At 27.5% G+C, this 15,163-nt stretch overlaps 1 protein-coding gene across 2 annotated transcripts in view; it reads left to right on the forward strand.

Moving 5' to 3' along the window:
• Window positions 1-15,163, forward strand: part of LOC102677001 — a 28,036-nt gene that overhangs the window by 11,989 nt on the left and 884 nt on the right. For both annotated transcript variants that reach the window (XM_006612989.2, XM_031509217.1), the window contains exon 2: window positions 11,763-11,850. In XM_006612989.2, the coding sequence (XP_006613052.1) occupies window positions 11,793-11,850 (58 nt within the window). In that variant the 5' untranslated portion in view covers window positions 11,763-11,792. The remainder of the gene's footprint in view (window positions 1-11,762; window positions 11,851-15,163) is intronic.

Raw genomic sequence — 15,163 nt, forward strand, 5'->3', positions numbered from 1 at the left:
GGAAATTGGAAATTGCAAAGTTGAGAAATCGAGGATCGGAATATTGAAATGACCGCTGACGTAATTCGAAAAGAGAGAATTTGAGAGAATTGACAATTGGAAAAATTAGAAATTGGAAATTGCAAAGTTGCAACGTTATAAGAATCGAGAGTTAAGAGAGTTAAGAATAATTTTGAAGTTATTTCGTTCTCCGGCATAATTTATAACTTGAAAAGTTATAAAGTTTTATGAATTTGAGCAAACTTTTACAACAACGTAACGAAATCGATACAGAGGAATATATTACTGCAAGAGACAAACTTACTAACCAATTCTATTGTTGAATGTTCGATCAATTAAAATGATGATCTTGAAACCTTGAACACAAACGTTTCGTTGCAAGATTAATTGGGATTGCGCCATATTGTGGTGAACCGCAGTCATACATTCCAACATACGGCACTCAAATGTCCCTAATTAAATACGATCGTTATTTTTTCGATTATCTCTGCTGCACAATTGAACAATTAATATTTCAATAAAATAATTACATATATTTATTTTCTAGCAAAAATTTAGTCTGCGTGTAATTATTCAATTATTAATCAATTATAATTACATAATAAATATCTATACGCGCATATATTTATCAAAAAATAAATAAAATTATTATACATATTCTAGGAGAAATTTAATTATCGTTTGCATATATATCAAACAATATTCAAAATAATTAATTAAAGATGTTCAACTATATGTAAGTTAAGTCAAAAGATAAATGAAATCACAATGTAAATGAAATTTGAAATTACAAATTGTTTTTACGCAAAAGTTAATCACTGTTCACGAAAGTCCCTAGAAATTCATAGTTTCCTCACGTGCGAGGACAATTTGAACGAGATGAATTGCAAAGTTAGTGTATTCGTTTAGCTCGTAGAGAATACGGTGTCACAAAAGGAAAGTTACAGCGTACAAGAACTATTGTATCTGTACGATATCCCTTAGGGACTTTAAACAGAAGGTTATCGCGAGGTTAAAATTTAATGTTGTAGCAAGTAACAATGTGAATGAATAAAGAGGTTAAAAGAGAAGATTTTATGTAATTAAAATTAATAATCCCATATAGGCATGAATTTATAATAAAATTTAATTATTTTCTAATATTAAGATTATCATCAAATTGATTGATTAGGTTAAGTTCATAAATATAATTTAAAAACTAATATTTTAACGTTAAAAAGAAAATTAAAACGTCTTTCAAAACTCATGAAATAGGAAAAATATGAAGAATAATTACAAAATTCATGGAATAAAATTGAAAGATCGAACATAACCTATAACAAATTAAAAAAATATTTGAAAAAGTCAAACATTTTTAAAAGGTTAAAAATGATATTGTCATGAAAAAGAATTTCGAAAACTTTGAAAGCGATATTTCAAAATGAAATAGAAATAAAAATATATAATATTTCCAAAACTCAAAATTAGAAAGAAGTTTTAAAATTACCATACAAAGAATCTTTATTTAAAATATTTTTTTCTCTGGAGAAACATAATCTCTTTTTAACTATTTTTTTTCTCTTAATGATTTCAATATATTAATATTTTCCAATACATTCCAATCATTTTCTTTTACTATAATTAATAATTATGCAAATATAATATAATTCGCTTGTATAATTAATTAATTATGTTTTGTTCAACTGTCAATTGTTTTCATTTACTAAATAAATTGAATGTATCATCCGATTAATCTACGCTTAATTAAAAGATTCCGCTTCAAATATGCTAATTTTTTCATGAACATTATAAAATAAAAAAAAATTAAATTTTATTCCATCTTTATCAACTAAATTAACGAAAAACAACTTTTCTAATGATCTTCTAATGATGATTTAATGATCAATGAATTTGTCTATTTTTAGATTTTATTAGTTCTATCAAAAACAACCAATCATATTACAATATTCTTTTCAAAAAATTTCTTCTGTTTTTTATTATTTGATTTAAAAATAAATCCTAGAATTTTTAGATCGTATTGAATAAGAACATAAATCACATATCATAAATCATGTCCTAAAGTAACTGATCTTAAGATAACTGTATCACTGTGATTGTGTATGACCCGTGATGAAACTACTTGCAATGCTGAGAGACACGTCGAAATATATCTTCGTTAAGACACAGCTTACACTATGGCTTACATTCAGATACCTTAATCATATAATCCTGACTGTGTAATAATAAGGAAAGACAAAGAAAGATAGAAAACGAAGAGAGAAGAGATTTCTATTTGAATCTACTAGTGAATTTATCAGTAAAACCAACTACACATGTTGTGGTATACCCATAAAACATGTCAAAACAAAATACAGATCCAAACATGGTAACAAAATGGTATTAGAGTTGTGGAATATAACTCTAAAATCAATAGCTCTCTTGAGTACTATTTACTTTCTTAACACTCTATATTTCTTGATAATGACTAGGGTATTCTTCTAACCTAAAAATAAATCAACATCTTTATCTTAGCAATATTGTAACCCTAAAATAATAATGTATTTTCCAATTTTATTCCACATATGACCTCTTCTCATAACATTTCACATTTTTATATAAATCTGCAACAATATCTTTTTCTTTTCATAATTAAACACACTTCTAATAAACTAATGATAAAAATAAATAAATATCCAGAATATAAATTAAGGAGAGAAATATCAAAGAATCTATCATGGCAAATATAAAATAATTAATATATATATATGATGATATTAAAAAATTTTTCACACATATAATTGCAAAATAAAATAACCGACTCTCTTGAGAATCAGGAACCTACAGCTTAGAAATCCATAGATTACAAGATATTTATATGTTAGGTCAGTACTGGTGAGAATCCTATTTTGTACAAATCTCTCTGGTGACCAGTATAGAAAGGCTCCCACAATGTTGGAAATTATATACAATATCAGATGATGAAAGCTTTAAAATCTTTGAATATATCTATGAATATACAAAAGAATATACACAATTTCATATGCCATATATTTTTCTAGAAAATATATATGGATTTTAGAACAATAAACATAAAAGATTTATCTTTAAAATTGTGTTATATCAAAAAAAAACAATCTAACTAGATATTAATTTTCAGTAAATCAATTCAATATATCAAATTAATTAATCGACTAACATGTTGAAAAATATGTCTCGTTTCCAATTTACGATTCTCAATCAATTTTCTCACTCGAGATTGTAAAATATGATCATGGAGGAAGTTTTATTGCTATAGATAATTTAACAGCATCGAAGATTTAATAAAAATAAAGAACGTATAATAGGATCATAAATTTGTATCAAAAGAATGTCGAACATGCAAAAAAAGATAAATGCATTTTCAAGATGTTTTATTTCTGTTCTAAGAGAAGAAGGCATTTCTTATTTATAAAGAAAGTACTCTTAAGTTCTGAATTCTTTCTGAGTAAGTAAAAAATATCTCGACTTGAGAATTTATACATGGAATAATTAATAAACCGATGGAAACCTGAAACGTTGCTATTAATTCACGAATTATACTTTCTATAATGAAACATAAGTTTACAGAGGAGAAACATATATTTCATAATAAAATAAAAATTAAAATAAAAATTTTTTGAAATATATGAATAATTTGTAAATTTTTTAATCCTGATATTTTTTTAAAAAACGAATCATCGAACGTGAAAAAATCTCCATTTTCCTTTTTTGAAATTAAACAATAAAATAAACACGAAAAATAAACACGATGCAATTTTTATTTTGTAAAAGAATTCCTATTTTTATTTCTATTTTTATTTAACGAGAGAAATCAAAATTTCTAAAAATAAAAAGAATCTTATTCCTTTCTAAAAGCGAACAGGAAACGCAGAAAACTATGCAACACGAATAAAATTTCGATATAAAAAGAAATCTCATTCTTCAAAAGAAACATTACAATGAATATACGAAAGAATTCTCATTTTTTTTTTTTTTATCATCTCAACTACAGAAATTTGAAAATGATAAAAATAAATAAATACGGAAAATCATAGAAACATGTAGATGATATTCCATTCACCAAAGGTTCGAAATGAAAATTGAAAGGTATAAGAGGATGCACCATGACACAAGGAAACGAAGCAAAAGAACAAGTAGAAGCGGATTGTGTATTGTCAGACACGTCCTGCAACCCATACAACACAGGCTATACCTCGATCTGTCTGAGAAACAGGGGAAATGCTAGGGTAAAGGGGAAATAGATCGTCTATTGTCAGACACACATTGCATTATAATGCAACAGAAACTATAGATCTCTATGGAATTTTCTTTGAATACGTGTATCCTATCCAAAGAAGAATTAATGTTTGAAAAGAAATTTTGTTGAAATTTCACAATATAATTCCTATCCAATATTATTTAAATTTACAACAGATTTATATTTTCATATATTTTTTTCCTGAAAAATTTTTAATCGTAAGAGAAGAACACATCGAATTGTTTCTAATCTCCAATAACAATTTTCTCTTTTGCAAAATGATGTCAATATTGAGATTAAAATAATTTTTTGAATAGAACATGTTGTTTGAATGTGAGAAAAATATTTTTAATATACTTGAAATGATATCGAAAAAGATAAAAGAAGAAGTTTCACATTTTGCTCGACAGAAAAGAATTTCTTTGAAATTATATGAAGAAAATCTATAAATTACATTTAGAATGCTCGAAACGTCGAAAGTTCGTTAAAGTTCGCGAAACTCGAGTGGTTCCTCGTTCCCAGAGTTGGGAAACTGGAAAGTTACAAGAATACCAATCATGAGAGTATGGATTCTAAGCTAATGCTTTTACTTTTCACGATTAATTTATGTCGAAATAACGAACACACAAATATCTTCTGTTCCGAACGATTTCAAAAATGGATTCAAAAGAATCTTCCACCGGGAGCATTATATCTTCTTTCAAGAAAATCAAGTTGGCAATCTCAAATTTGAAGTGAATTTAAAAATTTTGCGCTCTGCCCTCCGACTTCTATTAAAATCAATTGCACGATTGATTCTATATATAACCGCAGTATATATCCCTTAAAGCTCATCCATCAATCACTCTTTCTATTTTTAACCTGTCACCCAACCCACTCAGATTCTCAGAAAGAAATCGACTATTTCTAGAAGTGAAATATAACCGCATCGATCTAAAAATAAACCTGCAAAGTTTTCCAGACACTGTCACTGAAATGTCACTCGAGAATCCTGATTCAAAGATTCCTCGACTTCTCAACCATTAGAATTAAAATATTCCAATAATTTCAAATAAAGAGAATCCGTGGTATGGATCTTTAGATTTTTTTTTTTTTCCAACATCTCAACGTAATCTCTTTTCCAAGAAAAAGATTTATGTAATTGAATTTTTTTCTTTTAAATATTTCCTCTTCCAAAAACTTTTCAATTTATGATGAACTTTTAAATAAGAAAAAAACTTTTAAATCACCTTGATCCAAAAATAAACTTTCAGATTTTTCTCAAATCCTCAAGATACTATTACAGAATTATGATTCATGCAATCTATTCCTCCCTTTTCCAAGCTCACCCTCTCTAACTTTTCAACTACTACAAATCAAGAAATATAAACCAGCTATTACTTTTCTGTAATTTCTTCAAACCTTTCCTTCCCAAAAGACCCCAAATTTCTCTCTTCGTTGAACTTTCTTTCTTAAATTCCTTTCAATCGAAAAAAAGGAGGAAAAAATAAAATAAAACTTTTCCAATCAAATATTCCTCCTTCCCTAAAAGCCCATTTCCAAATATTCTCCTCCCCTCCCCGTTTATCCATAACGATCCAAAAAAACAAATAAATAAATAAATCACTGTTCCTTCCAAAGAATCTCCTATCCCCAAACAATCCAATCATCGTAGCCCCACAATTCCCACCATTCCACTACGTTATAATTATACCTGAAACGACAACGCCTTATTTCCCTCCCCGTTCAATTCGAACAGGCCTTCTCATTATCGATTTCCATTGCTCCCGAAACAGATGACGAGCGCCGCTCCAACATAGCATAGAAGCATAGAATAGGCCTATCGACGATTTTCCACGACAATAGGGCCTAGCTGGCCTGGCCGCGAGGGGGCAACGTCACGCTTCTCAACTTCATCCTCTCTCTTCCTCTCTCCACCTCTGAGTTTAATCGCTGACTGACAGAAAGAGAGAGAGAGAGAAAGTTAAAAGGGCGCGTTTTCAACGTCGATCGCGCCATCTATCCGGAGGAGGTCGAGAGACAGGATAACTTGTTGCGCCGATTGTTGTTGGAGAACGAGAGGAGGAAGAGGAAGTGTGTGTACGCCTCTTGTACCCTGTCGATGAAGAGGAATCGGTGGTGATCCTCTTGGTTTCTCGAGGAACATCGGCTGGGAAATCGAGGACAATTAAAGAAAGCGATTGGATTGCTTAGATTGGTGAGAAGCTTCGATTTAGAGGGAGGAATTCTTGGATCGTTGAAGGTGAGTAGATTGGAGGGATGTTTATGATTAGGATTTTTCTTTTGGATTCGAAGAGGAGTGGATGCGTGGGCAATTTTTTTTTATAATGATATGGAAAGGTAAAAAGGAACCGTGTAATAATGTACAATTATTTTGAAATAAGGTGTAAAATTTAAATTGTGAAAGGTAGAATTGGATTTCATGAAAATATGTTATTTGATAAATGGAATGGAATGAAAAGGAAAGTTAATGTGACAAGGAAAAGAATAATAATAAATTTTAAAATTGTTCGAAATGTGTTTGTAAAAATAAATGGAAGAATTATGCAAATATGATTAAAATTTGTTAAAAAATCATGACAATGTGAATAGTGTTGAAAAAAAATAGATTATAAAAAGAAACCTAGATATATTCTATTTGAAGAAGATTCAGAAAACATTGAAATCCTTAAAGAGAATAAGGTAAAGTTATAGAATTATATAAAAAAATAAATATAAATTATTTTTTAATTTTTTGTCAGCAAATTAAAAGTTACAGGAAACTTTTTGATCTTAAAAATCCTAATATTGTAAAGAAACTTTTTATTTTAGATTTGCAAAAAGATTTAAAAATATTTAATCACATCATGAAAGAAATTATTAATGTAACAATAGAAACGATTAAAACAGAAATATAAGAAACATCTTGTATGTTGGAAATAACTGTAGAAGACAGAAATCAAGTCTGAATTTCATGCTTCTCAATTTCACATTTTCATCCGCCATTGAATAATTAATCTTCTGTTTTGGAACCTTATTATTCGATTTGGCTAAACTTTTAAACTCACAAATCATCCGTTCTTATAGAAATGTAACAAAGAAGGAAACTTTTGCATAGACCTAATTGGAGATTTTCCAAGAAGAAGCAAGAACTCTTTCAGAATGTATACAATTATCAAAGTTACGAAAGAGTATAGATTCACCTTGATCTCGATATTATGGGAAAAGAAAGAAAAAAAAAATTCTCTTAATATATAAATATATCAACTATTTAACTATTTTAAATTATAAAATTTTCAAAACTTGATTTCCAAATATTTAATATTTCGTGAAATTTGTAATTATAATTAATAACTTTCTTGAAATACTTCTTCAAATATTATCTGGTACTTTATAAAGTATAAAAAAATACTAACAAGTATTTAATATAAGATTATTGTTATTTATTTTGAACAAAGTAATTTATGAATTTAAAATTATTAATTACTTTTAATTTTCTAATCTTTATTATTACTTTATTCTCTTCTTCTTTTTCTATATTTTAATATTTTATTTAGAAATTGATCGATTCGCCAAACCAAATATTCATAAATTTTTAAATTACATCCTTTTCCACCCTCTCTCCATTTGTATCCACGTTTATATCTATATAGTATTTATTTCAATTTGCATATTCTATTTGCATATTCGTCGCCATTTCGATTTACCATTTCAAATTTAACCATTTCCCTATGTAGTTCGGCAAATAACATCATATTACATATATTATTCTCTTATTATTTAAATATTCGTTTCTCTTGCATTTTATATTAAAATCCGGATTTATCAATTAATTGATTCCATTTCTATTCGATTCCTCATAATGAAATCGTTTCATAATGAACTCTTTTCTTCTCTCGTTATTAAAATTCTTATCATCTTTCCTTCATATTCTATAAATAATTTTATAAAATATTCTCCACCTTTCTTCGTTCACAAATTATTTATCGATAATAATATCCCTTTGTATTAATCAATTCCTTTCCCTTTTCCTACTCGAATTGAATTTTTAATTTGTACAATTTATTTATTAACTTGATCTTTCACCATCAAAATAATAATATTCCACAACAACGAATAAATTATTGTTCGTTGTTCGATAATTAATAATTCAATATATTTTGAACAACTTCTATTGAATAATAAACTAATTTCGTTCTTCCACTTTCAAGTCACAAATTAACAAATCATAATAATCTTTTTTTCGCTCACATTCGCAAATTAAAGTGTAAAACTCCCTCTTTGATTTCGTTCCAAAGCCACCCCTTTCGCAAAGTTCACGAGAATTTGTTCCACGGCTAAGCACTTTTAATTCGAAGTTTAATTCGCGATGTCTAACCAATTTTCTGGACAAAAGATGGAGGATTGTGTGTGTGTGTGTATGCGTGTGTATGCGCATGTGTATGTACGAATCTATTCAAACGCTTACTTAAAGGCGAGGTGAACTATCCTTTTTATCCAAAAGCGCGTTTCCAACAGTTGCATTGAACACGTGCACACACGTTGATCCCTCCCTCCCTCCCTACCTCCCACGTTTCACGCGAATTACTTGGAAATTGTTCGCCATACGAGGGGATTGATCGAGTTGGGAAGGGAGAGGGGTTGAATTGTTTGAGAATTTATCGGATATTGTTGGATTTCGACCTGTGGAACGGGAAGAAATTAAGATTGTAAAGTAAATGGAGGTTGGAGGGAATAGATTGAATTGTTTGAGAGGAAATATCAACAGGCAATCTCTATGAAACGTAACTTAAGTTTTGTTCATACGTTTTTCTTTTTTTTTTTAAATTTGTCTTTGCAGAGAGAATAATTTTCTTCCGTTGGAAAATATTTTGTTATACAGTTCTCTCGTGCTTTTTCTTCTAATATCGATCAAATATATAGAACAATTTGAAATTTCTCTTTGGAGAATATTTGGAACAGCTTGGTATTGGCGGGAAATTTAAATACCATTCGTCTCACTTTCTACCTTTCTCTCTTTCTCTCTCGCTTTACAAATGTATCGGTGCTAAGTTGATACGGTTAAAGAATTTAAATCGTCTAATTTGCACTCTATTAAGGAAGACTTTATTTGCAATTAAGAAACAAGTGTAACGGTTCATCTATTTTCGAGAGGAAAACGATAAAGTTTCTCGAATAGAAACGTATTAAACGTTGTAAGAAGATATCAAATGATTTTTGTAATATTATCTCTCGAGTAACTATTTTCTTATCTTGTATTAACTTCGAAGATAATGATCATTTATATTATTATTTTTTTTTAATAAAACAATTTCAACGAAGAAGAAGAGATTAAATAATGAAAATTATCATTACTAATTTCGATGTTTAAATTTTGAACAGATATTGTAATACGTCAAATTTTAATTAAAATGTATCCTCTTTCATGGATTTCACAATCGAATAATAATAATATCCATTTTCCACTCCATCAAAATTTAGAAGAATATTAAAATTTTTATTTCGAGTTCTGTTGAAATACATTTTCGAATCATTATCGTTTTCTTCACGATTTATATATATACTCTCTGCAATAACTTTTTACATAAACCTTCTACACTATTTTATACGAAACTTTTCAACCAATATTATAAAATTCAAAGTTTCAAAATTCACTTGAACGAGATCTCTGCGAAGACAATTAAAATTTTTATTACATTAATGATCGTATATCGAAACACATCTATCGATCTTCAGATTAATCTGATTATTTATTTAGCCTTATTTCAACAAATAGATAATTCGAATCATACGCACAACTTGCGATTAAACAAATTCCAATCAGCATATATAAGAAATTTAATTCATTTCGAATCGAGAAGTCAGAAGCATCGTTTCGAAATGTTTATTTAGATGGATAGAGTCGTTCGATTTTTATTAGGAAAAAAAAATCATTGAAAGGATTGGCGTAATTGATTCGATATGCAAAGAAATTCGAACGCGTTTTTTTTCTTCTTTTTATTCCCGCTTTGCCTCGTAACAAACGATCGCAACGCGTTGTTTCGAATTGGATCGATCGTAGCTGCCCATTACTCAACATTGGTAATCCATTAAGAAAAACTTGGACGAACGACGATGATTGTACGAAAAAGGAGAGAAAAAGTGGAAGGTTGAGATAAAAATAGAGATAAAATAAGGTAAAATAACTTCTGTAATAATGCGATAAATCTGTTGTTAATTATATAAATGATCTTGCATGCTATATATACAATTGAAGAAAAGACGTAAAATTATTCCTTAAGAATAGAATAATTGAGAATTAGAAATCAATTAAAAAATGGAAAATATACGATTTTCTTTTTTAATTAATCGATCCTACTAAAAGATTTTGCTTTTATTTCTTTAAAAAAAATTATGGTTACTTTTTTTTTTATCATTCGTCATATTTAATCACTTTGTATAAACACACGTCTCCTATATTATTTAATATAATATAATATCAATCGAGAATTATCAACAGATATTTTATTTTCGTTTGAGGAACAACAGAATGCAAAATCGATATAACGTACAGAATGGGAATCGATATTTCAAACATCAATCCCGTTTCAACCGAGAATTGCATCATTTGTGACATAACAACCGTAGAAATCATAGCCATTATAGCCGGTTGTATTTGCTAACCGGCTTTGAAATTTGAATTTAATGGATATATTTAGTTTATTAAACCCGTGTAATTATATCAATTATATTGTATCAATTACAGTAATAGCGAGTATATATTATTGTCGTTTTTTAATTATTAATGATCCTGTGCTTTATTTTCCATTAATAATACGCTGTAATAATATGATCTGGAATTATTTGTGGTTACGTTATTGTTACGCTTATTTTTATCTATCTTTTATGGGATTAATATCGTAATTAATTATAAAATAATTATCTGTTTTCTTTCATTTTTGATTTGACACAAAATATTTTATAGATTATTTCCTATTTTTCATTTTTAACGTTTATTACTTATTATTATTAAGCGAGGAATAAAATTCTTTCCTGACATCCCATTAAATTTTTCATTACATTTTTCAATAGCTTATCATTTATTTAATTATTTAAGAGATTAATTCAATATTTCCTGTCTTCATTTGTTTCAAATCCTCCTACGGTTATTTTACAATTAATTTAACTTAAAAAAAAAAAAAAAAGTAAGTAAAATGCAATCAATTTTTCTTTTTTATAAATCTTCATAACTATATAATTATTTAAAAACATTCCATATGTTTTACGCGCAGATTAAAATTCACGAATATTTCTCATCTTTATTTATTAATTAATTCGAATAAAATATATACGTGATAATTCCAAAAAAAAAAAAAAGAGGACAAGTGTTCTCTACTCATTCAAAAATTCCTCGTTCCCTATATCAAGCCGTGTCTCGCCGAACAAACAAATGAACGAAAAAAAAAAAGTAAAACTGGTCAAAAAAAAAAAAACAAAAAGTACAGAAAGACACGAAAGGAAACAAATAACACGGATGGAATTTTCGCAGTTTCAGGTCGGCGAGTGAAGCAACGCAAAAATGCCTGTGGGTGGACGGGTCGCAGGGAAAGTTGGGATTTACAGCTCCCATTATAATGGTAATGTAAACAGGGATATTATACCGTTACGTACTACGCGCACGTACAATTCCCTGCACGCTTTTTACGCCCTTATTTACGTTCGATCGAAAGGTAAATAGTTCGATTTATTCGCATATTCAATCAGTGCAATCAGTGCGACTATCGAATAGTAGCATAGTAAAAAAAATTCTTTGATCGTGATGGATGAGAATCAACTATCCCATCCTATCCCATCTCACGAATTTTTGCGTCTTCTTTGATTTGATTTGACTTTTTCGTTTTTTTTTTTTAATTCTGATATTCTAATTTTTAATCGTGCGTGCGTGAATTATATATATTTTTTGCTACGAGAGTAAATGAATGATCGAATCTTTTGGATGATTTGAATTAGTATTCTTTTTTGTATGGAATGGTATGCATAGTAGAAATGATTGAATTGGAATATTTATATATGTAGATTTATTTTTAATTAAATTTTCCTTTAAAAATCTTCTTGTGGAATAATAATTTTTCGCTTATTTTTATCATTGATTTTATATTTTACGAATTAATATTAATAATAATACCTTTTCCTGATTTATGCTTTCGATAATTTTTGTAAAATTTGAATCTAATTGTTTAATGATTATATTTTAATTATTTTTAATTATTTTTTTCTTTTAATATTTTTATTACAAGATTATTCAATATTTGTATTATAACAAATTTCATTTATTTTAAATGATCGATAATAATTGACAATGGAACAAAATTTGATGGATGAATATTAATCCATCATGTTTAAACTTCGAAGTAACGACATTTCAGATGCACGAGTTTAATAATATTCCAATTAAAAAAGAAAAAGAGAAAAAAGAGTTGCACGATTTATGAAATGAAAATTAGAAAAGAAAAGGGAATAAATTTTAATAACTTTGTAAAATATAATTAAATAAATATTTATCTCTAAACGTTACTGAGTTCTTTGCATGAATATGCGTATAATATCGAAATCGCTACAAAAAAATATTATTAAATAAAATTATTAAAATAGATAATAAAATAGTTTATTGGGCGATGGTGCATAATTAAAGCAATTCTTTATATCGTTTGCCTCTCCTTTTAATACCTTTCACGTGCAGCTTGTGAAGCAGAAGTAATTTAATTATTAATTAAAATCTTATCGTGCAACGAGATATTTAAAATCTTTAGAAGCATGAAAACGAAATACCTTTGTAATAAAAAGAAATATTTTATCTATAGAGTAATCGACGAACAAATTTTTGTTTATTATAATTCTTTTTTTTTTTTCTTTCTTTTTTACGTTTTACATCTCTCTCGTTTAGCAAATTTCAAAAATTAATTAATTTTCTTAGAAATTTACGAAATTTCAACGATAGATTGAAATAATAGAATACACGAGGAATAAATACAGAATTGTACATTAGCTTCGTTCTGTAATGTAGATAAATAATATTGCATTATATAATTATATCCAATATCTTTGAATCAAACATTCAACTAAAGAGCACAATTTCTATGACGTCATTTTAAAGTGTTTACACTTGACCCACATATACCTCTTAAACCCACAAGAGGATGATTTCGAGATCATTGTTGCATCTCTATTTTTTTGATCTCTCCCAGCACCGTTCATCTTTCCCCATTTTTAAATGGTTAAAATAACAAATGGATAATAAAAAAAAAGGAAATGAAGAAATATTGTTAATTCGATTTTATTTTAAAAGAACATTATGAAAAGCAAAATTTGGATATATCATAATTGCTGTTAACCATTTTGGTTAATATATAAAAAAAAAAAATTCAATCATCTTTCGATAATATCTTGCAATAATTATTATCACAAAAATTATTTTATTTATAATTTGAACGAAATTAATAATAGATACTTAATATTTAAAACAATAGTTTTTCGATGTATTCAGATAGATATATGAGAACGAGAATTTCAGAACAGAGAGAATTTCACTCGTATCAATAAAAATAAAACTTCGACACGAATATTCGCAATATCAACTGAAACTTCAACAAGTATTATATAATTCTTAATATTGATCCTGAAGCTTTACATCAAATAACAATAACAAGTAACAAGTAACCGTAATATAAAGCTTTCTCCAAAGCTACTTCACCGTGTCCAAAACTTCATAATACAAAGTTTGAACATACAAGTTATGTACAACTTCGACAACTTTGATCTAAATATTATCGACTAGTTTCCGGATATTCTATTCAACCTATCTTTCGATCTCTTTCAATCCTATCAATCCTCGATCAAGAAAGAGTTCAAATAAAAGTTGATTGATTGATATTATCACATTATATTTAGACATTTATGTTAATGTTATCAGCCAGATGATAATTATGAACTATTAAATTGTTGGATGAAATAAATATCCTAATTTTAAATTAACAAAAAAAATGTTCGAAATGTTAGAAAAAAATAGTTTAAACTTTTCGATTTTCAAAACTAAACTATATAATATAAAATATAAAATATTGTTTAAAATTAAACAATTAGTCTCATCCAAAAATAAATCATTCTCATAAATCACAATTGAAATACAAATTGTTCCAAAATTTTTCTATTTTCAAACTTTCAAGAGAAAATAAATATAATAAATTATAAATATATAAATTTTTCAATCTGTCATGATGTTACGCGTAGATAGTCAACCTATCCATCACATCTCTCAAACTCACAAGGGAAAATAAATTCTCCTTTCCTCGTATAACCTAAAAAATAAATCGTGCACAATCCTATATAAATCATATATACATTTCGATATACTTAAATTTCAAATCAAACTAAAATATCCACAAACTTTTCTGTCACGATGTATATGATCGATACCTTTCAAACTCACAAGAAAAATAAATTCTTTCCACATAACCTAAAAAATAAATCGCATACAATCCTATGTAAATCTACATTTCCATATACCTAAATTACCTACCAAACATACAAGAGAAAATAGATTCTTTTCACATAACCTAAAAAATAGATCGCGCAAAATCCTATATAAATCTACATTTCTATATACTTAAATTACCTATTCAAACTCACAAGAGAAAATAGATTCTTTCCACATAACCTAAAAAATACATCGTATTTTTATAAAAATCCATATTTTCTTAAATTTAAAATACTTAAATTACCTATCAAATACACAACAGAATATAGATTCTTTTCACGTAATCTAAAAAATAGTTACGCGCACAAATGAATTCATATTTCCTAAATTTAAAATACACAAATTTTTCTACCAATCTGTTATGCATAGATAGTTGACATAGATAGTTGACATATCACACTTGTCCCCCCCCCCCC

The sequence above is a fragment of the Apis dorsata genome, unplaced genomic scaffold (assembly GCF_000469605.1).
Source record: "Apis dorsata unplaced genomic scaffold, Apis dorsata 1.3 scaffold_132, whole genome shotgun sequence".
Lineage (NCBI taxonomy): Eukaryota > Metazoa > Arthropoda > Insecta > Hymenoptera > Apidae > Apis > Apis dorsata.